The 25124-nt window shown below is 45.9% G+C and overlaps 1 protein-coding gene and 1 long non-coding RNA gene across 3 annotated transcripts; both read right to left on the bottom strand.

Annotated features, from left to right (window-relative positions):
• Positions 1-5318: 5318 nt before the first annotated feature.
• LOC147100768 (uncharacterized) lies at positions 5319-18518 on the bottom strand. The gene is made up of 3 exons (XR_015073567.1): positions 18251-18518; positions 10581-10618; positions 5319-5970 (listed from the first exon to the last, which is right to left on the bottom strand). It is a non-coding gene; the product is annotated as an uncharacterized LOC147100768 (long non-coding RNA).
• A 2544-nt stretch (positions 18519-21062) lies between these two features.
• Positions 21063-22943, bottom strand: hes4 (hes family bHLH transcription factor 4). 2 transcript variants are annotated; one of them, XM_085967324.1, is made up of 4 exons: positions 22647-22943; positions 22427-22522; positions 22220-22307; positions 21063-21958 (listed from the first exon to the last, which is right to left on the bottom strand). In XM_085967324.1, exons 1-4 carry the CDS (start codon positions 22752-22754, stop codon positions 21348-21350), a joined length of 903 nt encoding a protein of 300 aa, XP_085823450.1. In that variant the 5' UTR covers positions 22755-22943; the 3' UTR covers positions 21063-21347. The 2 variants fall into 2 exon arrangements, with proteins under 2 accessions (XP_085823450.1, XP_085823449.1); XM_085967323.1 differs by having other exon boundaries at positions 21063-21961; positions 22647-22942.
• Between the last annotated feature and the right edge of the window lie 2181 nt (positions 22944-25124).

Consider the following 25124-nt stretch of genomic DNA (forward strand, 5'->3'; position numbering starts at 1 on the left):
GTCACTGTTGCACACGGCAAGCTCCCACAAACAGCAATGTGACAATAATCAGATCATCAGTTTTTTTGTTATGTTGATTGAGGGATAAATATTGGCCCAGGACACCAGGAAGAACTCCCCCTGCTCTTCTGTGAAAAAGTACCATGGGATCTTTTACCTCCGCCTGAGAGAGCAGACGTCTCATCCGAAAGACGGCGCCTCCGACAGTGCAACATTCCCTCAGTGCAGCACTGGAGTGTCAGCTGTAGAATTTTGGTGCTCAAGTCTCTGGAGTGAGACTTTGAAACCACAACTTTCTGACTCAGAGGTGAGAGTGCTACCCACTGAGCCACAGCTGATACTAGTCGTCAAGTGAGTGTGACTTCCTCCTGATATATAAAAGAGATAAAAAAGCTCAGCGGGGCGATTAGGTTGGGGCGAGCGGCAAACCGTATGCAGAGATTTTAGCTCCTGGGCCTCATTTCCGTAGCGTGGGTCGGACTCCCAGCAGGAATCATTGTCTGGCCAGCAAGCAGAAGCGGCTATTCGGGCGCTGAGGAACCGATGGAATAACCCCCCCACAGTCAGGTGCGCGGATCAGGGGCTGGTGTTGGGTAGCGATCACAGTTGGGGGAAGGGGGGGGATGCTCATGGGCAGGGGAGACCCAAGGTTTCCATGTGGGACCCGGCGGGGCACTCCTGTTCCTCCTGGCCCACAAGGAAACCTTTCAAAATGTGAACGTACCCTGGTGGGGAAGCCATTGCTGCCCCCCCCCACTCAGGCCTTAGGTTAATATTGCAGTCGGGCCCCAATGACATCATCAGAGCCCAAATGGCAAGCTTAAGGAAGGACCCCACCAACTTTAGGTAGGTGTCCTTGCCGCCTACAATTTCAGATTGCAGTCAGCCAGTTTGTGGCGGGAAGGTAATAAGTAAATCCCTCACTCCATTTCAACTCACCCGGTTTCCACCGGGCAAGGGGGGGGTGCATTAAAATTACCCCCAAAATGTCACAATGCACATTCAACTGGTTGGAACTACAGTAAACTCTTTCGTATCCGGCACCTACGGGACCAGGATGGCGCCGGTTGATGAAAAATTCCGGATAACAGAGAGGTAGGCAGTTTTTAACACAAAAAAAATAAAAACCACTGACTAACTCGGCCACCGCGGGAAACTCGGACTCGGAAAAATGAGTGCTGGATGGATTCGGCAAGATTGACGGTTATCTATTTTGCCGGTTATTAAAGAATTAAGTGCCGTTTAAACAAGAGTTTACTGTATTTGATATCACTGAACCTTAAACCTGGGACCTTCTGTTCCTTTAGCTTAATACTACATCGGGCATCTTTAGACACTAAGTGAGGTCGGTATAGCACAATTGGTGCAGAGCAAAGTTTCCGTTATTCTGTTCCAACACTGCACCTTATTCCCAAATTCAATGAGAGTTTTATGGTGGCATTTCTCCATTTCCTACACCAGGCAGCTTCCGCCTGTCTGAGTGAGATTGGCAATTTAATCTCGAATTCAGCCTCTCTTGATAACTGACAGACTATCAGCTTGGCTCGCTTGGTTTCATCCTCATCTCCGAGTCAAAAAGTGGCAGGTTCAAACCCCACTGCCGGAACTTGAGCTCCCAATCTAGGCTGATGTTTCAGTGCAGTATTGGGGGGGACAGCTGCATTATTGAAGGCACCATCCCTCAGCTGAGACATTAAACCCGAAGCCTTGTCTGCCTGTTCTGGATGGCACTATTCGAAGAGGAGCAAGGGCGTTGGCCCGACCAACATTCCTCCCTCAATATTACCACCAAAAAAGAAATTGGCTGAGCATTCATCTCGTTGCTGGTTGTGGATCTTGCTGTGCGCAACTTGTCTACTGTCTTTGCCTACAAAGCAACAGTGATTGCACTTCAAAAGTAATGTGTATGAAGCACTTTGAGATGTTTCTCAGGGATGTGAAAAAGGCACAATGATTGCACTTCAAGGGTAATGTGTATTAATACAACTGGTTGGAACTATTTGATCAATGAACCTTAAACCTGGGACCTTCTGTTCCTTTAGCTGAATACTACATCGGGCATCTTTAGACACTAAGGCCTAGACATTGGGTTGAGGCGCCAAACTGGCGCCAAGTTTGCCTGAGCGCAGGATTTAGTGCAGCGTTCGAGGCTTTAGCGATCGTCAGATATTCAGTTTCATTGCCCCTAGAGGGAGACGGGGCGAGGCTCGAGGCGCTCCGCGTCCCTCTTAGGGTGCTGAAACTGAATATCGCAGCGCAGCGTGCCGCGGCACCACACGCTGCAGTACTGCAGGCCTTCCTCCCATTGTTAAGGGGGAGGGGCCTGCAACAGCGCGATCCCCGATCGCGAATGCTGGCAAAAGAGCCCGGCACCGAGGAGAAGTGCCGGGCTCTCGGGAAACAGCCGGCAATGCCACGGGGGGGGGGGGGGGGGGATGTCAGGAGGCCGGGGACGGGGACGGAGGTGCTGGCAGGCAGCCGCCGAAAAAGGCAGCCGCCCCGCACCTCCACCTTAACTTGCGCCGCTGCTGGCACAGTAAGGCCCCGTGAACCGGGCGCAGGTAGCGAACGGCGCAACTGCGGCGTTCGCAACCAAATATCGCAAATGGGGCGCTGCGCACACCGATGACGTCATCGGTGGCGGCGCAGCGCAAAAGGCTAACGCCACCATTATCGCCCCAACTCAATATCGCGGGAGGGGCAGCCAGTGGCGCTGTAGCCACTGCCTGCCTCTTTAGGCGCTAACAGGTGGCGCTACTCACCCAATTTCTCCCCCTAAGTGAGGTCTGGAAAGCACAATTGGTGCAGAGCAAAGCTTCCGTTATTCAGTTCCAACACTGCGCCTTATTCCCAGCTCTTTCTTCTCGATCATATTAGTAAAACAATAATACAGGGAAGAAATGTTCTTCATTAGGGATCTAAAAAACCCTTGAATACAGAAAAGCCAATCCAGCAAATCAACTGGAAACCTCCTCATAGATTTCAATTTATTTTTATAAACCCCGCTGCAATATCTAAGAGTTAATAGAATTTTTAATTTCCCAAAATAGAAAAATAATAAGGGTTTAAAAAAAACCTCACGGAGCTGCTGAACACTATGAAAGATTAAACCTTGTTTATAAATAACCAGCACAAATTTACAGCCCAATATAAATGGATGTGATTGTCATCCCCAGAATGTGCTTAAGTGAGTGTCTCAGAGAGGAAACAGGTGGCCAGCTGAAAAGTCCCTTGGTATCCTACTTCACTCTGGCAAGGGTTTCCCTCAGAGAATCCTCCTGAGCATGTCAAGTATTTTCTTCAACTCAAGTTGCCCTGTTAATTCCAAATGTCTCCAGCTTTACTTCTTCAAGTGTAATTAAAGCTGTAGGCTGGTTGGCACCAACGGTTAGAACACTGCCCTTTCACTTCTGGGACCTACTTCAAATGCAGCCTAGACAGATGGGATGCAGGTCTCCTTTTCTGCTGGCTGTGAAGGATCCAGTGTCAGATGAGTCTGGGCAGTCTTAATCCAATTCCCAGCCAACAGCATAAGACTGTGGTATTCATTCCGCAAGTCCTCTTTTGCATTGCTCCTTGTACTCAGTCACTCTCATCCTTGACTGAAAGTCTTCACACGTTAAAAAAATCATCCTGCGAAAAGACACCAACCCCCATTATGAGAAGAGCTAACAAAAGCACAAAACTCAGGCCACGTCCTTCCTGAAAGCCACAGATCTGGTTACCTTCTGTAGAGACAAATGCAACCACAAAGACACATCAAAAGAATGTTCAAGTGGGTTTATTTATTTCACGAGAAACACCCTTTAATTTTCTTAACGCCTATGACATGCATGACCACATCTAACTTAGACATTTTGCAATGAGTAAACTCTGATAATGCAGAGTGGAATATTAATGCGAAATCTTGCAGCTTCATTGGGTGGGGACAAGTAATCCAAAAGAGCTTTGCCATTGTGTTACCTGCGGTATTCGCCTCCCTCGAGCCATTAATCTGGTGTGGAGGACATGGTCTGTGGACAAGTATCATGATGCCCACTTCAGCTATGTATTGAAATGGATAGGGTGGTCAGACTAGAGGGCATGCATGCAAAATCCACAGCCAAAGGGTTAGGTTAGATGCCAGGATGTCTTTCTTTTCAGAGGCATTGCTCTCTGGAACGAACTGCTGAAATTTACAGTGTGCTGCAGTCCTTTAAAAAGAAACTTGACAAATTCTTGAGTGAAGAGGGTGACATAAGAAAACTATTAGGCACTTGGTCTAAGCGTTAAACAAAGCTTTAATCAACTGTTTTACAACATGGAGGTCTAGTTGTGTCCTTCACTAGTTCCTGTTAAGAATGTCCTGCGCAAGCTGGGCCCGTGCCCGAGTATTTATATTCTCCCTGGACAGCGCCACCCGCAGGCCACTCAGTATTATTTCATATAAGCCTTTCTTTCATGAATGACTGATTCATGTCAGAGGGCATTTCCAGTTATACTGCAGAACGCAAGTTGCTATTTAGCTGAGATTATGGGCTTTACAGTGTCCTGGAACCTTGTTCTATTGCCTTCGAGAATTGGAGAAGAATTTCCCAGTTTTTTCTTGAATTGTCTATAGGTTTTTCTCTCTGTATTGTTTGCTTCTCTCAGGTGATTGCGCGATTATTGGGTGGGGCAGTTGTGTGCGTGGTTGTAACATGTCTGGATGGGGTGGGCTTCGTGGTCCTGATGGTCTTTTCTCACCCTTCGTTTTACATGTTGAGAATGTTGTTTGGAAAGCATTTCTAAAAATAAAGTATTTTATTAGAAGGAGCATCATGCCAATGAGCTGAATCGCGATGTTGCACAACGTGTGGCTTCATCCTTAACATTCTCCAATTCAACTAGCCCATTAGGGCCAGGAACCAGCTTCGCTAACGTTCTTTAATCTCTGCAGAGAAGGGAAACTGGAGGGAAATCTACCCGGGCCACTCTCGCCCTTCCACTAGCAGTGAGTCGCAGAGCAGTATTGCAAGAGGTCTCAGAATAGATTCGTTGACTGGTTTCTCAGTTGGGAAATGTTGTACAGGCTGAGCGTCCCAAATCCGGAGTTCCGAAATCCGGACTTCGGGGTGATTGGTGGCAGGGGTCCGGAATCCGTAAAATGTTCCGGAATCCAGACACTCTGAGGGAGGCTTACCAAAAACGCAAAATAACAACAGAAAACGCTGGAAAATCTCAGCAGGCCAGGCAGCATCCGTGGAGAGAGAAACAGAGTTAACGTTTCAGGTCTGGGACCCTTCGTCAGACGAAAGGTCTTCGACCTGAAACGTTAACTCTCTTTCTCTCTCCACGGATGTTGCCTGGCCTGCTGAGTTTTTCCAGTGTTTTCTGTTGTTATTTCGGATTTCCAGCATCTGCAGTATTTTGCTATCGTATTTTGTTACCAAAAACGCAACCTGGGCCCAGGCATTTCCGGACTCGGCACGTGTTTCTGATGTCCGAAGTCCGGAAATATCGCAACCTGGGCTCGGGCGTTTCCAGAATTCGGACATATTAAACACGTTCCGAAATCCGGAAAACCCCGAAAACTGACTCGGCCTCTGTCCCGATGTTGCCGGATTCGGGACGCTCAACCTGTACTGGGAAAGGACCTAAATAAAAAACTAAAAAGGGGAGTAATATTTTAATAAGGAAAGAAATAACTTGGCATTGATGTGGCATCTTTGACGGCTTCAGGACATTCCAAAGCACTTTACTGACAATTAATTACTTTGGAAGTGCAATCACTGTTATAATGTGGTCAAACGTGGCACCCAATTTATACACAGCAAGCTCCCACAAATGGCGATGTGATAGATGACTAGATAATCTGTTTTGGAAGTGATTGTTGATAGATAAATGTTGACCAAGACACCAGGAGAAATCGGTTGCCCTTCTTTAAATAGTGCCGTGGGATCTTTTATGTTCACCTGAGCTGGACAATGGGACATCAGTGTAACATCTCACCTGCAAAATGGACGTAATACAACATTTTTCATAAAGAAAGAAAGACTTGCATTTATATAGCGCCTTTCATGATCACCAGATGTCTCAAAACGCTTTGCAGCCAATGAAGTACTTTTGGAGTGTAATCACTGTTGTAATGAATATTTTAGTTGTACACAGGATCTCTTCATAGAATCATAGAATATTACAGCACAGGGGGAGCCCATTGTGCCTGTGCCAGCTCTTGAATGCATTAAATTTTTTAAGTCAAATCAAACTTTCCCCAATGGTTGAGTAATTAAATATCCCACGTGTTGTGGGTACTAAGTCATACAGACCAGAAAGTTGCACGGTCAATTGCCGATCTGTGCAGAGCTAGCGGATCACAGCTGGGGCAGCATTCGAGATGCTTCAATTTGCCTCAGTGTCCCTGGGCTGGAGGAGGGGGCAGGTGTAATTCAAGGCTTCCATTCCTGATCGCTGTCTAGCGACTCTTATTGGAAGGGTGCAGGTGTGAACACCAGCTGAGGATAAGATTCGGTTCAGCTGTGATATCTCCCCGCCCACGGTCAAGAGTACCGGCGAGCACTCATTAACTAGAAAAAGAAAGACTTGCATTTATATAGCACCTTTCACGACCTCAGGACATCCCGAAGCGCTTTACAGCCAATGAAGTACTTTTGAAGTGTAGTCACTGTTGTAATGTAGGAAACGCGGCAACCAATGTGCACAGCAAGCTCCCACAAACAGCAATGAGATAAATGCCTAGGCTCAACATGAAGAATGACCTACTTGTTCGAGAGGCCAGGGGCTGCTCGTGTCTGTAGAGCCATACCCCAACAACAGCCAGCACCTCGGAGGAGAGGAGAGCTGTGGAAAATTTAGCAACACCGTATATATGAACGCAATGTTTACGATGGCTGGGGAGGGGTCACACTTGATACTTGAGAGACAGCACAAATGAACATGATGGCTCTGTGCCCAGATGGTGAGAACATCCCACCCAACAGCCCTCGCAATGAATTACTCATCTTAGCATCACCTGTTGGTATCAGTCCATCAGGCTGCAAGACACATCGTGCAATTGCCTGGCAATGCAGATTGCCCTGTTGTCACAGAAATGATTAAAGGGGCGATGCCTTCCTGGCAAAAGTGCTTGACTGAGCTTTGGTTGTTTGGGAGGGAAGAGTAATGAGAAAAAGCTGTGCGTGATTTTTCTTGCAATGCTTGCTCATTTATGTCATGCATTGTGGTGGTTTATGTCAACCTGTTTTGTGTTTGCACATAGACAAAGGAAAAAAATGACTGACTTTTAGTTTAATTCCCTGCCCTGCTATTTCCCTTTCTCTCCCTTGAAGATGCTGCCCTTGCTTGGTGATGGGCTTCAACAGCCTAACTGTTCAAGTGGCTATTCTGCATGTTCGAATCTAGACAGTGACTGCCAACGGGTGATCGAGCCATGGGGAGAATGATGAGGTCCACACATGTTCATTTTCCAGCAGGGGTCAGTGGACAATCAGCAGGAGAGGAGCAAACCCCTGGTTCATGTTTCGCCCTCTTAGCCAAGGTGTCAGCCGTGGTTCAGTTGGTAGCACTCTCTCTGAGTCAGAAGGTTGTGGGTTCAAGTCCCACTCCAGAGACTTGAGCATATAATCCAGTTGACACTCCTTGGCAGTATTGAGGGAGCACTGCACTGTCGGAGGTGCCGTCTTTCGGATGAGGCGTTAAACTGAGGCCCCGTCTGCTCTCTCAGGTGGACGTAGAAGATCCCGCGGCACTATTCTGAAGAAGAGCAGGCAAGTTCTCCCCGGTGTCCTGGCCAATATTTATCCCTCAACCAACATAACAAAAACAGATTATCTGGTCATTATTTCATTACTGTTTATGGGAGCTTGCTGTGTGCAATTTGGCTGCTGCATTTCCTACATTACAACAGTAACTGCACTTCAAAACAAAGTACTTCATTGGCTATAAAGTGCTTTGAGACATCCTGAGGTCGAGCAAGACACTATATAAATACAAGTCTTTCTTTCTTTCACTGAGGCCAATTATATCACCTCGACAACTTACCTTTCTGAGATAGCCAACTGAGCACAGACCAGGGTGGAACCTGGCACATTCCTGGGCAGCTGAAGATAACACTAGTTAACCCCTTGCTGGCCAGTTTCCAACTAGATGAGTCTGTGAAGACAGTTTTGCTTTCTCCCAACTCAGGTGCTATATAATGATATCCATATAAGTCACAGAATTGACTGTGAGCATTGGCACTATCAATTTACTAATATAATACGATATAAATAATTACAGTCAGTAAGCCCAATCAATATTTCTTTCCAGGCTTCATTTTTGGAGTTTCCAACTTTGCTTTTTAAAAGTCGCTTTTTAAAGATTTACTTAAAGTGGCAGAAAATAATATTGGAAAATTGAAAAACAAATTCCTCTAAATCTTGATGAAAATCTGTTTAAGAGTAGGACAGGGACTAAGAGAGTGACATACGGTTTATTCAGATATAAACCACTGTGAAATGGATAGGTGGAGGGTCAGGGCATTGCAATACACGTTAAATGTAACCAAAATAGTCTACAGGGTTATACAGTCTCAATATCATAATGAAAAAAAAATTCCTTTCATTACTTTTCAGAAATCCTAATAAATTAATGAACATCAAAATGAAAGCTGAATCTGCATCTTTTGATTCAACCCTCTACCCTAACCTAGGATGAACCTGTCCAACAAACCTTCTTCTTAGGCAGTCCCTCAGAACCGAGGCTGACTTGCTCCCACATTAAAAATGAGTTCTCAGGTGACTGATGAGTCCAATGCGGGACCTACAGTCCCTGTCACAGGTGGGGCAGACGGTGGTTGAAGGGGCGGGTGGGTGGGGTGCTTGGGTTGACCTGCACTCCTTTCGCTGCTTGTGCTTGGCTTCTGCTTGCTCGTGAAGAGACTCGAGGCGTTCGGCGCCTTCCCGGATGCTTCTCCTCCACTTTGTGCGGTCTTGGGCCAGGGATTCCCAGGTGTCGGTGGGGATGTTGCACTTTTTCAAGGAGGCTTCGAGGGTGTCCTTGAAGCGTTTCCTCTGCACACCTGGGGCTCTCTTGCCGTGTCGGAGCTCCGAGTAGAGCGCTTGTTTTGGGAGTCGCGTATTGGGCATGCGGACGATGTGACCCATCCATTGGAGCTGATCAAGCGTGGTCAAAGCTTCGATGCTGGGGATGTTGGCCTGAGCGAGAACACTGACGTTGGTGCGCCTATCCTGCCAATGGATTTGCAGGATCTTGCGGAGGCAGCATTGGTGGAACCTCCCCAGCGCTTTGAGGTGCCTGCTGTACATGGTCCATGTTTCTGAGGCATACAGGAGGACGGCTATCACTACTGATGTAGACCATGAGCTTAGTGCCAGGTTTGAGGACATGGTTTTCAAATACTCTCTTGCACAGGCGACCGAAGGCTACACTGCCACACTGAAGGCGGTGTTGGACTTTGTCACCGACGTCTGCCCTTGTTGACAGTAGGCTCCCGAGGTATGGAAAGTACCAATGTCCACCAAATACCCAGCGATCAGTACCATAAGCGGTGGTGCTGTCACATCGCCTATATGAGCAATTCCTACAGATATTTTATTGTGCTGAGGTTATTTATATTCTGTTACTTCCACTCGATCCTCCTCTTCCCAGGCAGCGAGGGTATTTCAAAGGATTGTTATTTTTAATGTTTAATATCTTCCCCATGCGGACTCTCTTTTTGCATTCTTCATTCATTCATTGTCGGTTGGAACATTGCAAAGAAATCAATGTTTTTTTTTTCATTGCCTGTCCTGTCTGAGTTTCATTGCGCCGACCAAATATATCGAGGAGGCTTCTCACGCCTCTGGAGCTGAGTAAAGAGCGACTGTGAATAGCTTCCCACCTTGGAGTGTCTCACTCCTCTCTGTAAAGACAGTGGAAGCTGAGGGGATACGCCAAAGGTCATCCAGCTATGAGCTGAATATTTCCTCCACCCAGTCTTTGTGCTCAGTGACACTGCCAGCACTCCCAGCAATTCCCATCTGTCACCAAACACAGCTTCAAAATCTCAATAGGACAGGTTTCTCTCTCTCCCTAATTTTACTGTAATTGGAAAAACAAGCAAAGCAGTCGACTGTCATAGAATCATAGAAATTTACAGCATAGAAGGAGGCCATTCGGCCCATCGTGTCTGTGCCGGCCGAGAAAGAGCTATCCCAGCCTAATCCCACTTTCCAGCTCTTGGTCCATAGCCCTGTAGGTTACGGCACTTCACGTACATATCCAAGTACTTTTTAAATGTGATGAGGGTTTCTGCCTCTACCACCCTTTCAGGCAGTGAGTTCCAGACCCCCACCGCCCTCTGGGTGAAAAAAGTTCTCCTCAACTCCCCTCTAATCCTCCGACCAATTACTTTAAACTTATGGCCTTTGGTTATTGACCTCCTTGCTAAGGGGAATAGGTGCTTCCTATCCACTCTATCCAGGCCCCTCATAATTTTATACACCTCAATTAAATCTCCCCTCAGCCTCCTCCGTTCCAAAGAAAACAACCCCAGCCTACCCAATCTTTCCTCACAGCTAAAATTCTCATGCCGAGATTGCCTAATCTTCTTTCCAATTTACCTTTAAATGCGGTGCACTGCCGTCTGATTCAAAATGTTCTGAAACAAAAAAAAACTCATTATAATGACTGTTTAATTGTGAGAAACCGAGTTTGCATTCCAAAGGTTGGTGCATTAATGCCAGCGCAATATTATGTGAACACTTTAAGCTGTCACAAAAAAAAGCTCAATAACCTTCAAACATGCCCATGAGAAGAGGTCGAGCTAAATGATCTTAATTAGGTAATTCTTTGACAGCCACTTGCTCCTCCGCCCCAGCACAAGTCTGCTTTCAGTGAAGGTGCAGAGCTCGTTTGTGGAATTGCAAACTTAAAAAAAATACATGATTTCTGCTCATATTGAGGGTGTCAAGTATTTCATGAAGTGTGTCAAATACGTTGGATTCAATCGTCCGAGTTGCCCAAGTGTCTCTCTCTTTCTGTAAATAAATATTTTTCATGAGTCTGAACTAATAGCCTGTAATTAACCATATCGTGACTGGCTCGCCGAGCCAAACTATTGGATACAGAGGAAACTGACGCGCTCTTGTCTGCCGTGATCGATTGACTCCGGGGATTAAACCTTCTTTCCCGTGTGACAGTGAGTTAAATGGGGGGGGGGGGTCGTCTTCCTTCCTCCCCTGTAATAATGGGAACAAGTTTCGAGAGAAAAATCCCAAACACGAACTTCTTCATCTGAACAATTTTCACCGCACTTAATCATTTTATACACGTCTTGTGATCAGATCAATGGTTGCCCGATGAGTTAAGTTCATTGAATCTGTTTTTAAAAAAAAACCATTTTATTCATCCGTTTTACGAGGAACGTTTCGTTCGTTCAAACAGCCACCTCCCATCCTCCAACCCGAAAATAAGTATCTTTTTTACATTAAATTATTGGTGTTGATTGAGGTGACCATATCGATGGGGAATTTGACTGGATTAAAAAGGATTGCACTTTAGATTTCTGAGCACAGTGCCAATTTTCAAATCTCCTTCATTTTTCAAAAATAAATGTTTCATGCCATGTCGATGCTGGTGGAGGAGAGAGCTCGGAATCCCACAGGAGTTACAGTAAGGCATTAGATCAGATCTCGATCTGTCCCAACAGCTACTATCTTGCAATGTATTTCAAAGGCCTTGACAAAGTCTCCTCGGATCTGGTGAAACTACCTCATACCATTAGCAAGTTGAAGATAAATGAAAGAAAGACTTGCATTTATATAGCAACTTTCACCACCACCGGTGCTTTACAGCCAATGAAGTACTTTTTGAAGTGTGGTCACTGTTGTAATGTAGGAAACGCAGCAGCCAATTTGCGCACAGCAAGCTCCCACAAACAGCAATGTGATAATAACCAGGTAATCTGTTTTTTTAGTGATGTTGGTTTGAGGGATAAATATTGGCCCAGGACACCGGGGAGAACTCCCCTGCTCGTCTTCAAACAGTGCTTGAGAGGGCGGACCGGGCCTCAGTTTGTTGCAGTGCCAAACTGTAAATGGAAATCAGAAAAGCTAAAAATTGCTGCTAATTTTAATATCATTCTTGCTTTCTGACAGTTAATATGTTAACTTCTGCCAGTTTAACGTTTTGTTTGGAGGTGAGACGGAAGGGGTGTCCACTCCTGTTAAACTGCTGGTTAACCTGTGTGGATTGTATTTAAATTTAAGGCACTCTTATCCTAATCTCGAATCTGCTTTTTTGATTATATTTGCTAGTCCATATATTACAGGCAATATCCAGTCAGTAAGTGTTACCAAAATATTCGACCTGTATAAATCATGTTTCATGTTCCTGATGATTTCACAGCTTGGGTAATAACCTTGGGTATAAGCATGTAGTTTGAAAAGTAACTGTCTCAGGGATCACTGGGCACGATTTCCCAATCCTTTCATCGTCCTCTCGTACTGGTTCACAAAAATCATCGATTAGTTATGTGATTCTAGCCGTGAAGTTTTCAAATCCCTCCATGGCCTCGCCCCTCCCTACCTCTGTAATCTCCTCCAGCCCTCCAACCCTCCATGACCTCTGCGCTCCTCCAACTCTGGCCTCTTGTGCCTCCCCGATTTTAATCGCTCAGCCATTGGTGGCTGTGCCTTTAGCTGCCTGGGCCCTAAGCTCTGGAATTCCCTCCCTAAACTTCTCCACCTCTCTCTCCTCCTTTAAGGCGCTCCTTAAAACCTACCTCTTTGACCAAGCTTTTGGTCATCTGCCCTAATATCTCCTTATGTGGCTCGGTGTCAAATTCTGTTTGATAATCGCTCCTGTGAAGCACCTTGGGATGTTTTACTACGCTAAAGGCACTATATAAATGCAAGTTGTTGTTGTTGACTTTAGCCGGAATTCCTATATTTTGTTGTATTTACTATAGGCAGTGCAAAGTTTTAACGTCATGTGGACTGTCCAGGCATGAAGCTAGCTCCACATTTACAAGTGTCAAACATCAGGGGCAATTTGGTGATATCATTTATTTAGATTATGTCAACAGCACAAAGTCGTCTTCTTCTTAGGCAGTCCCTCGGAACCGAGGATGACTTGCTTTCACATTAAGAATGAGTTCTCAGGTGACTGATGAGTCCAATGTGGGACCTACAGTCTCTGTCACTGGTGCGGCAGACGGTGGTTGAAGGGGCGGGTGGGTGGGGTGCTTGGGTTGACGTGCGCTCCCTTGCTCTGCCTGTGCTTGGCTTCCGCTTGCTCCCGGCGAAGAGACTCGAGGTGTTCGGCACCTTCCCAGATGCTTCTCCTCCACTTTGTGCGTTAAAGTCACCAAGGAGGATCAGCTTGTCGCCCGTTGGGACTCGGGACAGGGATTGTTCGAGGCTGGAGTAGAATTCCTCTTTGGTCTCGTCTGTGGCTTCCAGTGTTGGGGCATACGCACTGATGACCGTAGCGCACTGGTTTCGGGCTAGGGTGAGTCGAAGAGTCTTGAGGCGCTCGTTTATACCGCCAGGGGAGTCTCTGAGATGCCCAACTAGTTCAGTTTTTATGGCGAAGTCTACCCCATGGAGCTGGCGTTCTTCTTCAGGTTTGCCTTTCCAGAAGAAGGTGTAACCACCGCCTTGCTCCTTGAGCTGGCCTTCCCCTGCCCGCTGGGCCTAACTTAGGGCGGCGATGTCAATGTCGAAACGTCTGAGCTCCCGGGGAACGATAGCAGTACGGCGTTCCGGTCTGTCACTGTTGGGGTTGTCCATGAGGGTCCTGACGTTCCAGGTCCCGACCTTCATTTTAAAGGGTGGAAGATGGCTGTGCGTGAATTCTTTTAACGTGGGGTGGCCGTTGCACACCAGCTACCACACGGGCTTGACAGAGCAAGGTCTTGGTCCAATGGCAAGGAGATCCAAGACGATTGGAGACCAGGCTCTGCTACAACAGCGTAGCACACACACAAACATACTGCACCTGTCCTCCTAACCAGCTCTTTACCTGTTCCAGTCTCGGGTAACCAGCTCTTTACCCATTCCAGTCCCGGGCAACCAGCTCTTTACCCGTTCCTGGCTCGGTGCCTTCTCTAAGGAAGTGTCGCTCTCTCACACACCTCTTCTCCCGATCCAGTGCTTTCATTTTCATTTCCCGGAAGAATTGCGATGCGGGCGCAGTGAGTGGAGGGGGGGCTTTGTGTCTCCCCCTCGGCCTGTGCTCAGCTTGAATGTGGCCTGGGTCTGGCCGCTGTCGGTCAGGCTGCTGAGCCGAGCGGACAGTCCGCACAACAAGTACAGCGATAGTCGCCAGACATTCGGTAGGCTAGCTACAGCTCGGTTTCGGCCAAGTTTGATAAGTTTGTGTCAGCCATGGCTCAGTGGGTAGTGCCCTCGCCTCTGGGTCAGAAGGTTGTGGGTTCAAGTCTCACACCAGAGACTTAAGCACAAAAATCTAGGCTGACACTCCTGTGCAGTGCTGAGGGAGTGCTGCACTGTCTGAGGTGCCGTCTTTCAGATGAGACATTAAACCAAGGCTCCGTCTGCTCTCTCAGGTGGATGTAATAGATCCCAGGGCACTATTTTGAAGAAGAGCAGGGGAGTTCTCCTCAGGTCCTGGCCAATATTTATCCCTCAATCAGCAATCACTATAACAGATTATCTGGTCATTATCACATTGCTGTTTGTGGGAGCTTGCTGTGCGCAAATTGGCTGCTGCATTTCCTACATTACAACAGCGACCACACTTCAAAAAGTACTTCATTGGCTGTAAAGCGCTTTGAGACGTCCTGAGGTCGTGAAAGGTGCTATATAAAAGCAAGTCTTTCTTTTTTTTTAACTGACCAGATTCCTTTTCCTTTCCTAGTGTGTATCTACCTACTGTGGCCCAATACTTCCTTTTATAATACTGCACAAAAATAATGCCCCTTTAGCTTTCGGAAAGGATCTCGACCATACCTTCCCCCCAACCCCCGAATGTTTTAATGGTTTACATTTTCAAGACTCCAAATACAGCGCAAAATTGCAACAACAACAAAAAATCCGCAAGAAATCAGGTTTTGAAGCTGGTGAATACCACGCCCAGTCTGACACTGAGCCATAGAGAGCAGCAAGCCCGCAGTTACATCCTGTCCCTCATCAAAGTTTGGCTAATGTCAACAAGTGCAGTGGTGGGGGCGCCTTATTTGGCCTCAGTACCCCTGGCTGGTGAGGGTGGGGGAGCAGGAGGACACATCAACCAGGGTTTCTGCTCCTGATCCTGATTGAATGAGTCCTATCGGAAAGTGTGTGGATGTTGGATCGGGGACGGGTCCAGCTCCGTTGTGAGGTCGTCGTTCCCCCCGCCCACCCTGTACCATAACGAAGGAAACTTGCTGTCTTGGAAGAAAGGATACTTAGGTGAGGTTGATAAGGGCAGCTGGGTCTTGTGGGAACTGTGTCCCTGTATAGGTCACCGTCTTCGGGGGGGAAAACTGAAAAAAAAAGAAATTTGATTCAGTGTAGATATACAACTAGAGGAATCCCAGCCACAGAACACTCTGCCCCACTAGTAATACTGCCTGACAAAGCGAATTTAAGGAATTTTCTGATATAGTTAATTAAATCCCATTGCTCATTAGCCAAGAAGACTAGCCCTGGAAGTATCATAGCCGCTTATTATACTGCAACAGAATCTCACTAATTGTATACACGTGTCTCACTAATGGTGTAGTGTAAACGTGGGTGCATTCTGACAGCTGCTAGCTTTCATCGTATTTCTGTCTGATTACTGTTGCCTTCCATATTGTTGTGGCCTGCTAGCTGTATGTTGCTGCCTTTCACTGTCTGATTGCTGGCTGCTTTGTTGCTGCCTTTCACTGTTTGATTCCTGGCTGCTTGCTGCTGCCTTGGAACGTTCCACATGTACGCTCGGAGTCAGAAGATTGTGGGTTCAAGTCCCACTCCAGAGACTTGAGCACAAAACTCTAGGCTGACACTCCAGTGCAGTGCTGAGGGAGTGCTGCACTGTCGGAGGTGCTGTCTTTCGGATGAGACGTTAAACCGAGGCCCCATCTGCTCTCTCAGGTGGACGTAAAAGATCCCATGGCACTATTTTGAAGAAGAGCAGGGGAGTTATCCTGGTGTCCTGGCCAAAATTTATCCCTCAATCAACATCAATAAAAAAAATCAAATTATCTGGTCATTATCACATTGCTGTTTGTGGGAGTTTGCTGTGTGCAAATTGGCTGCCGCGTTTCTTACATTACAACAGTGACTGCACTTCAAAAAGTACTTCATAGGCTGTAAAGCGCTTTGGGACATCCGGTGGTCATGAAAGGCGCTATGGAAATGCAAGTCTGTCTTTCTTTTATGCTGAAGACACCGAGCTGTACCACTCTGAACCCCTCCACTGCCTCTGTGTTGTCAGACTGCTTGTCCAACACCCAGCCTTAGATGAGCTGAAATTGCTTCCAAGTAAACATTGGGAAGTCCTAAGAGATTGTCTTCAGCCCCCGCCACAAACACCGTTCCCTAGCCACCGATTCCATCCCCCTCCCTGAGTCGAAGCTGAGATTTTGTCCCCATATCCACTCCATCACCAAGACCAACTACTTTCGCCTCTGAAATATCGCCCGTCTCCGCCCCTGACTCAGCCCACCTGCTGCTGAAACTCTCATCCATGCTTTTGTTACCTCCAGACGCGACTGTTCCAATGGTCTCCTGGCTGGCCTCCCCTCTTCCACCCTCCATAAACTTGAACTCTGATTCCCATATCCTAAATCGCACCAAGTCCCGTTCACCCATCACCCTTGTGCTCGCTGACCTACATTGGCTCCCGGTCCAGCAACACCTCAATTTTAAAATCCTGAAATTGTTTTCAAATCCCTCCATGGCCTCGCCCCTCCCTGTTTCTGTAACCTCCTCCAGCCCTACAACCCTTCGAGATCTCGGCGCTCCTCCAATTCTGACTTCTTGCACATCGCCTATTTTAATCGCTCTACCATTGGCGGCCGTGCCTTCAGCTGCCTAAGCCCTAAGCTCTGGAAGACCCTCCCAAACCTCTCATCTCTCCACCTCTCTCCTTTAAGATGCTGCTTAAAACCTATCTCTTTGACCAAGCTTTTGATCTCCAGTCCTAATGTGCCCTTCTTTGGCTCGGTGTCAATTTTTGTCTGATTACTCTCCTGTGAAGCGCCTTGGGACGTTTTACTACATGAAGGTGCTATATTGTCCTGGCCAATATTTATCCCTCAATCAACATAACAAAAGCAGATTATCCGGTTATCATCACATTGCTGTTTGTGGGAGCTTGCTGTGCACAAATTGGCTGCCGCATTTCCTACATTACAAGAGTGACTACACTTCAAAAAGTACTTCATTGGCTGTAAAACGCTTTGGGAGATCCGGTGGTCGTGCAAGGTGCTATAGAAATGCAAGTTGTTGTTGCCTTTCCCTGTTACTGTCAGATTGTTGATTTTTTGTTACTGTCTTTCACTTTGTTACTGTCTTTTGATTCCTTAATATTGTCTCTTTATTACTGTCTGTTTGTTACTGTCTTTCACTTTGTTACTGTCTTTTGATTCCTTAATATTGTCTCACTTTATTACTGTCTGTTTGTTACTGTCTTTTGATTCCTTAATATTGTCTCGCTTTATTACTGTCTGTTTGTTACTGTCTTTCACTTTGTTACTGTCTTTTGATTCCTTAATATTGTCTCACTTTATTACTGTCTGTTTGTTACTGTCTTTTGATTCCTTAATATTGTCTCACTTTATTACTGTCTGTTTGTTACTGTCTTTTGATTCCTTAATATTGTCTCACTTTATTACTGTCTGTTACTGTCTTTTGATTCCTTAATATTGTCTCACCTTATTACTGTCTGTTTGTTACTGTCTTTTGATTCCTTAATATTGTCTCACTTTATTACTGTCTGTTTGTTACTGTCTTTCACTTTGTTACTGTCTTTTGATTCCTTAATATTGTCTCACTTTATTACTGTCTGTTTGTTACTGTCTTTTGATTCCTTAATATTGTCTCACTTTATTACTGTCTGTTTGTTACTGTCTTTTGATTCCTTAATATTGTCTCACTTTATTACTGTCTGTTTGTTACTGTCTTTCACTTTGTTACTGTCTTTTGATTCCTTAATATTGTTTCACTTTATTACTGTCTGTTACTGTCTTTCAGCATCTGATGGCTTGGCTGCTCCTTAACTGTGAGCTTCGGCTGCTCGTTACTCTCTTCCACTCTGTTGCTGTCTTGTGACTCCTGATTATCGGCTGCCTGATTCTTGCCTTGTTTGGTTTTTGTGGCCGCCTTTCCCCGTCCGATGGCTGGTTGCTTGCCGCTGTCTCAAGCCTCGCTGACATCCCCTGGCTGTGTCTGGGCGGGCTGGCGGCTCGCACACGCCCATGGCTGCCGTTTGCCGAGCCGGCAGGGTTCGCCCTGTTCTCACGACCTCTCAGCTCTCCCGTGTCATGCGGGGGCTATTCACCGCTTGCCAAGAGCTGCGAGTGCAAACCAGAAAACGCACTTTGGCCGCAAGGGAAAAACTCAGCCAAATTTTTTTTTCTCTCCTTCCTAGAATTTAAAAAAAAGTTGCGTTGTGAGTACGCCGCTGCTGGCAAACATTTAAATAACATTTTTTTTTGGGGGGGGGAGGGGGGAGTTTCAGTAATAAAAGCCTTGGAATATTTTCACAACGTTAAGGGTACATGTCGGCAAACTTAGAATGAGCAACACAAAACTTGGACGCAAATATTTCTTGAGAATATCTCCATTATTTTCGTTTCAATCTCGAAGTAATTTCGAAGCTTTGGAACCGAATTATGGGGAATTTAGCAACAGATTGTGCAAAGGCTGCGAAATCGTGGAAGATGTTCGGTTAAAAGTCAGCATCTTGCTTGTGTGTGAATTATGTATTAAAAAGATATATTTTACTCTGTTTCAAAGTTGTTTTCCCCCTTAAAATTGGTAGCGTTTCCAAATTAATTGCATGAGTTTAAAAATATATATTTGTTGCATTATTAACTTGTTTGTAAGAATTTTTTTTAATGAAAGTAAACGGGACTGCAAGTTTGCAGAATTTGAAGCGCGGCTGAATTACCCTGGAAATGTGCTGAGTGCTCGGGTAGTGAGGGCTGGTATTTGGTAAGGGGAGCCCGGCACTGTAATTGAATCGCAGTGAAGACAGGCTGTGCACAGGGCCGGCACACGGCGCGCCTCACGCCGCTCGCCCAGGCGGCGCGTCCCGGCCGCTGCAGCCTGTGGACTCTCCCAGTGCAGGAGCGCCTGTCCCTGGTCACTCACCGCAAGGGCACACTCGCTTCCTCCTGTCGCTTACTGTCATCACTTATACAGTGCCGTGCGTGTGAGCGTGTGACAGTGTGTGATTGTGTTTAAGCGTGTGAGTGTGAGATTGTGTGCCTGTGTATGACAGTGGGAGATTGAGTGAGTTGTGAAATTGTGAGTGTGTGTGAGATTGAGTGTGTGTGAGATTGAGTGAGTGTGTGTGTGAGATTGAGTGTGTGAGGTTGAGTGTGTGATTGTGTGACATTGTATCAGATTGTGAGATGGAGTGTGTGTGATTGTGAGTGTGAGCTTGAGTGTGTGAGATTGAGTGTGTGATTTTGTGAGTGTGAGCTTGTGTGTGAGATTGTGAGTGAGATTGAGTGTGATTTTGTGAGTGTGAGCTTGAGTGTGTGATTGTGAGCTTGAGTGTGTGATTGTGAGTGAGATTGAGTGTGAGATTGTGTGAGATTGTGAGTTTGTGAGTGAGATTTTGTGAGTGTGAGCTTGAGTGTGTGAGATTGTGAGTGTGTGATTGTGTGAGATTGAGTTTGAGTGTGTGAGATTGTGAGTGTGAGATTGAGTGTGTGTGTGTGTGTGTATGAGATTGTGTGTGTGTGATTGTGACAGTGTGAACTTGTGTGTGAGATTGAGTGTGTGTGAGAGTGGGCTGGAGGAGACAACCTTCCAATAGCAAGACAACTGAAAAAAAACAATGACCTCAGACACAAAACGTGATTGTTCTTTTTCAACTTCATTAGGAATTGGGATTTTATTGTGTATATATAAATAAAAGGCCGCGTCAGTTAAAATGTAACCATGTCACAGACGGTCCTTGTAACATTTTGCAATCCCTGTCTGGATCTTTCAATTTAGTATCTATCTGCAGTACCTTTGTAATCTACTCCCACCTATCAGCTCGTGTCTGCTGGCTCTTATGTGTGGCAATTTATCTGATACAGTTTGAGATTTTAATTGATAAACTTAGATTTCTTCAAACGATGTCAGATTCATAAAGGTTAATATTTTTTAAAGTATATAACCCTATATGGGGACTAGTGCATACCTCCACTTATATGAATATGCACTCATTATATGATGATGACTGGTGACTATTCATTCCTCCATTTGCACGTAGTAATGTGTCCTGAGCACTTGTCGCCTTTCCTGCCCCGGTCGGTGCAGCTCTTGTAACAGTGTGGCGTTCTGTTGGGTGTTATTAACCTCCCCACTACATTCCCAGGCACTTCAATGGAAGTCGCCGCTGCCAGCAGCCCGCTGCATACTCGATGAGGCCCCTTTGATACTTCAATTTAATTGCTTCTATTGAATGGAGATAAATTCCCCCGCCCTTTAGTCGGCGATCCATTCTTGAGAACAATGTTCAGACATTTCCCGCCTTTTGCGATTTTCTGCATTCAGATAAAACGTGTTGATGTAGGAAATAACCCCTTTTGTCAAAAGTGCATGGCAGATGGCGCCGATTATCCTTAAAATTTATTGTAAATACCTTTTTTAAAAAAAATGTTGTTCTATATTGCCTCCCCCACTGTAGAAACAGACCTGGTCCATAGTGGTTTATGAAAGATATGGAAGTAGAGTGGGGCTGATTGATGAAGGTTTTAAAATCACAAGCCGGGCATGTTTCTATCTAGGGCGGGAAGTTTAAATTCCCACTTTCTCTCCCCTTAGTTCCACCCCTCCAAATAAAACACCGATTTATCTAGAACCAGGACAACTTTAGTGATCAACTTCCCTTCTTTCATATCAAAATGAGAGTTAGAAAGGGTGGACAGCAGCTGACACTAAATTCATATCTATAAAAAAAAACAATTTTATTTTCTCTTGTGACAAGTCATAAAACAAGTTTACAAAAGACTTTGGTATATCGCACCTATATTAAAACAGGTTACAACAATCTCTAACAAGGTCCCCCCACACACAGTAAAATATTTCATTAAAAAGCAGTTATATGGAGAGCAAAGTGTACACCCAAATAAATATGTTTCTTATCATTATAAGTACAAATGTCCCGAACAATGGAACAGGTTTAATGGAGCAGTTTAAAGTCCTTTTATAATAATATACAAAAGTTCTCATAGTTCACCAGGGTCTCCAGACAGACTCTGAGCTGTCTGGCCCTGTGCTCACTCCCAATGGGCTGTGGGTCTGCGAAACTCCGGGAATGTTTGGTCCGAATGATACAGAGGTCATTCCTTGGGTGGGAGAGGCTGCAAGCTTGGAGTTTGCAGAGTTGAGAGTCACCGGGAGGTTTGCATTGGCGTAGAGGGGGATGCTTGTGATCTGTCCGCTGGAAGATGCAAAGGAGGGGTTGGGGATCAAGAAGGCGAAGTGTCCGTCTGCAGCTGGCACAAGCTGAAAGCCTCCATAGACCTTGGGGGAAACGGCTTCAGCCGGGCTCAATTTGCACTGTTGCAGGTTGCCGACCCCGCCGCTGACGGGCACCGTGGCCGGGAGTTGGACGTGCAGAGGCTGGGCGAGGTGGCCTCCTGCCACCGCTGCAGGGTTGCTAGCAGGCTGCGTGTAATTCATCGCCACCATGTGGCCCAGGCAGCTCGACAAATGGCCCAGGAGCCGGCTTCTGACATCGGCGTTCACCCCTTCGCAGGTGGAGAGGAAGCGAGTCACCTCGTTCATGCACTCGTTAAATCCCGCTCGGTATTTGCCCAGCACCGTTGGATCTGCAGTCAGGGCTGCTGCAGTAATAAAGAAAACAGGAAAACCGTTAGAATATCTATTGATCTACAACAGTATAAGTTATCTACAACCAAAGTTATCTTTTACCAAAAAAGTTTTTAAAAAGTTATCTGCAATCAAAAAAAAAAGTTGTCAAGTTTTTAAAAAGTTTGCAAATTGGGTATTGTCAGATTTTTTTTTAAAGTTAGAAGCTTTAAGTCGGAAAATCATTTTTCTTACTCGCTTCAATAAGCAGCCAGTGTATTTATTGCACTCACCCGTCATTTGTACACGTTGGAGATTTCGCAGGTGTTTCACTGTCATCTCCAGGATGTCCGCTTTCTCCAACTTTGAATGTCTGGAACTCTGAAATTAAATTAAAGTTTGCAACTATGAACACCTTGCTCCCATTCCCCGTCTCAATACCATTCCCATACAACGTGCAAAGAAATCGGATTGGGGGGTTCAATCTGTTGCTGACTTACATCTTTTTTCAGTGCATCAAGGATCAAAGTTTTAAGCTGAGTCAAGCTCTCGTTGATTCTCGCTCTGCGCCGTTTTTCCATGATGGGTTTGGAGGACTGTCGATAGAAAAACCACAGTAAGAAAAACCTTAATTAAAAAAAAAAAAAATGATTTCTTTAAAAACAATTCGCAACAATGCTCTCGAAAACCAGCAATAAAAGTCTTTTCCTAGTGATTTACCTTTCTGCTCTCGCTTGCGCTTTTTGGTTTATCCGGAGTTTGCGGAGAGGTTGCGGAAGAACCAACAGTGGGGGAAATGGAAGATTTCTCCATAGTGTCAGCTGGCATTTTTAATGCAATTGGTTTTGGGGGGTTTGCTAGGAGAATTGCAATATATATGTATCCTTAAAAGTAGTTGCAATAACGCAGTCAAGTAATTGCAGGCGGTATTTTTGAAATGCTTTTTTTGTTCTTTTTCCCCCCCCCCTAAACAGATACAACCCTAACGCTGCTTTGAGTGCAGAGATTAAGTGGCTGCAAGCCTGCATTTTATAGCCCGGGCCGGCCAACCCCAGCCCGTGTGAAACCTGCTCGGGATTCTTTCCCACACTCGCCGCAGCCAATGAGACGCGCAAAGGGTGCGGGGCCCCCGCTAATTGGCTGGCCCCCGCCGGCCCCGCTCGCCCATTGGCCGCGGCCCCCGCCAGCTGTCAATCACCCGGCCTGGGAGAGGGAGGGGGGCGGGGGGACCAACCATGCGCGCGGCACGCCAGGAGGCTCCGGGGGCCAGCCAATGAGCGAGCGGGCCGGCCCGGCGCCAGGCGCGCTCCCATTGGCCGCCGGCAGCCGGAGCTGTCAATCAGGCAGCCCCCGGGCCCTAAATCACGGCTGACAGGTGACATCTGTCGGCGCGCGAGGCAGCCGGTGTCAGCCCCCGGAATAGCAAGCGGGAGCACGTGCCAAAGCGCTTTGCACAAAGAGTTTTTCCTCCCCCCACCCCCCCTTTTGCAGTTTAACCATTTGCTTGCCTAAAACTTTTTCTTCCCATTTGTTTGCTAGATTTTCGCTTGCCCCAAACTTCCCCCCCCCCCATATGCATTGCTGAACATTGCTAGATTCTGAATTATTTTATTTCAATCATTTGTAAAAGTGCAGTTTAACCATTTGCTTGCCTAAAAATGTTCTTCCCATTTGTTTGCTAGATTTTCGCTCGCCCCATGTGCATTGCTGAACATTGTTAGATTCTGAATTATTTTATTATTTCAATCATTTGTAAAAGTGCAGTTTAACCATTTGCTTGCCTAAAACTTTTTTCCCCATATGCATTCGTGAATTCAAAATGATTTTATTATTTCAATCATTTGTAAGAGTGCAATACATTGCAATAAAAGAAAGACTTGCATTTATATAGCGCCTTTCACGACCACCGGACGTCCCAAGTAAGCCACCCATTTAGAAGGTGCTCCTGGATTTAAAAAAAACTATTTTGGATGACTTACACTTAGATAAATTTGCAGTCTATAAAGCTAATCCTAAATTAATTAATCCTCTTTAAAAAGAAGCAAAGTTTCCTACATTACACCAGTGACTACACCTCAAAAGTACTTCATTGGCTGTAAAGCGCTTTGGGACATCCTATGGTTGTGAAAGGCGCTATAGAAATGCAAGTATTTTATTGCAATATATTGCACTCTTTATAAATGAATGAAATACGATTTAAAAAACCAAATTGTTGCAATGAAACGTGATATACCAGCAGAGTTTCATTTATAATTGTTATTTTATTGCATTTTAAATATATTTAATGCATTTCAATGTGCGTTAGGGAATACATTTGTGTGACGAGAGCGAAACATACTGGAAACACTCAGCAGGTCAGGTAGGATCTACGGAGAGAACAAAGTTTATGTTTCAGCTGTGAAACCTTCATCAGACCACGTATTTAGATACTTTTGAGAAGATCTGCGTTTGCATTTCTACCCCAGAGAAAATTTGTATTATAATTGGTAAATGCGTAGATTATTTTAAATGGGATGGGGGAGGGTATCTGCACACACACAAATCAGGATATCTGTGCAACAAAAAAAAGTGGGAAGCAATCGGTGGTTAAATGGTTAATTTTTTTTTTTGCACTGATTTGTTTGTGGCCTCGGGAGGGCGGCGTGGGCTGCGCCTTCGCAAAGCCTGGGAAAACCCCGCCTCCCCGAGAGCCCTGAGCTTGGCTCAGTGTAAACAGGCGGCCCCCGCCTTGCAGTGTAAACAGCGGCCGCAGCGCGCCTTTGCCCTCGCCCCAGCTCCCTGCAGACTCCAGCGCTGAGCAAAAAGGCTGTGAGCCCGGGCACCTCCGGCGCGTGGCGGGCGGCTCGCTCGACTCATCAAAGCAAGTGCGCAAGAGGGGGGGGATGTGCAATGATAGACTTGCAGCAGGAAAGACATCGGCACACTTTGCAAATACCGATGGTGCAAAGCCATGCTAGCAATTCCAATTTATTTTGCGCATGCATTCATTTTTTTTTTAGATTCTCGTTGAAGCTGGAGAATTAGAATTTAACGTTTAGCATTTTAATAAACTGCAATATATTAAATCCAAGAGCAGCTTCTAAATGGGTGGCTTATTGGGACGTCCGGTGGTCGTGAAAGGCGCTATATAAATGAATGTCTTTTATTGCAATGTATTGCACTCTTACACGTGATTGAAATAAAATATTATCAAGCTTC

Source organism: Somniosus microcephalus, chromosome 25 (genome assembly GCF_052327205.1).
Source record: "Somniosus microcephalus isolate GS21.2 chromosome 25, FLI_Smic_1.0, whole genome shotgun sequence".
Classification (NCBI taxonomy): Eukaryota; Metazoa; Chordata; class Chondrichthyes; order Squaliformes; family Somniosidae; genus Somniosus; species Somniosus microcephalus.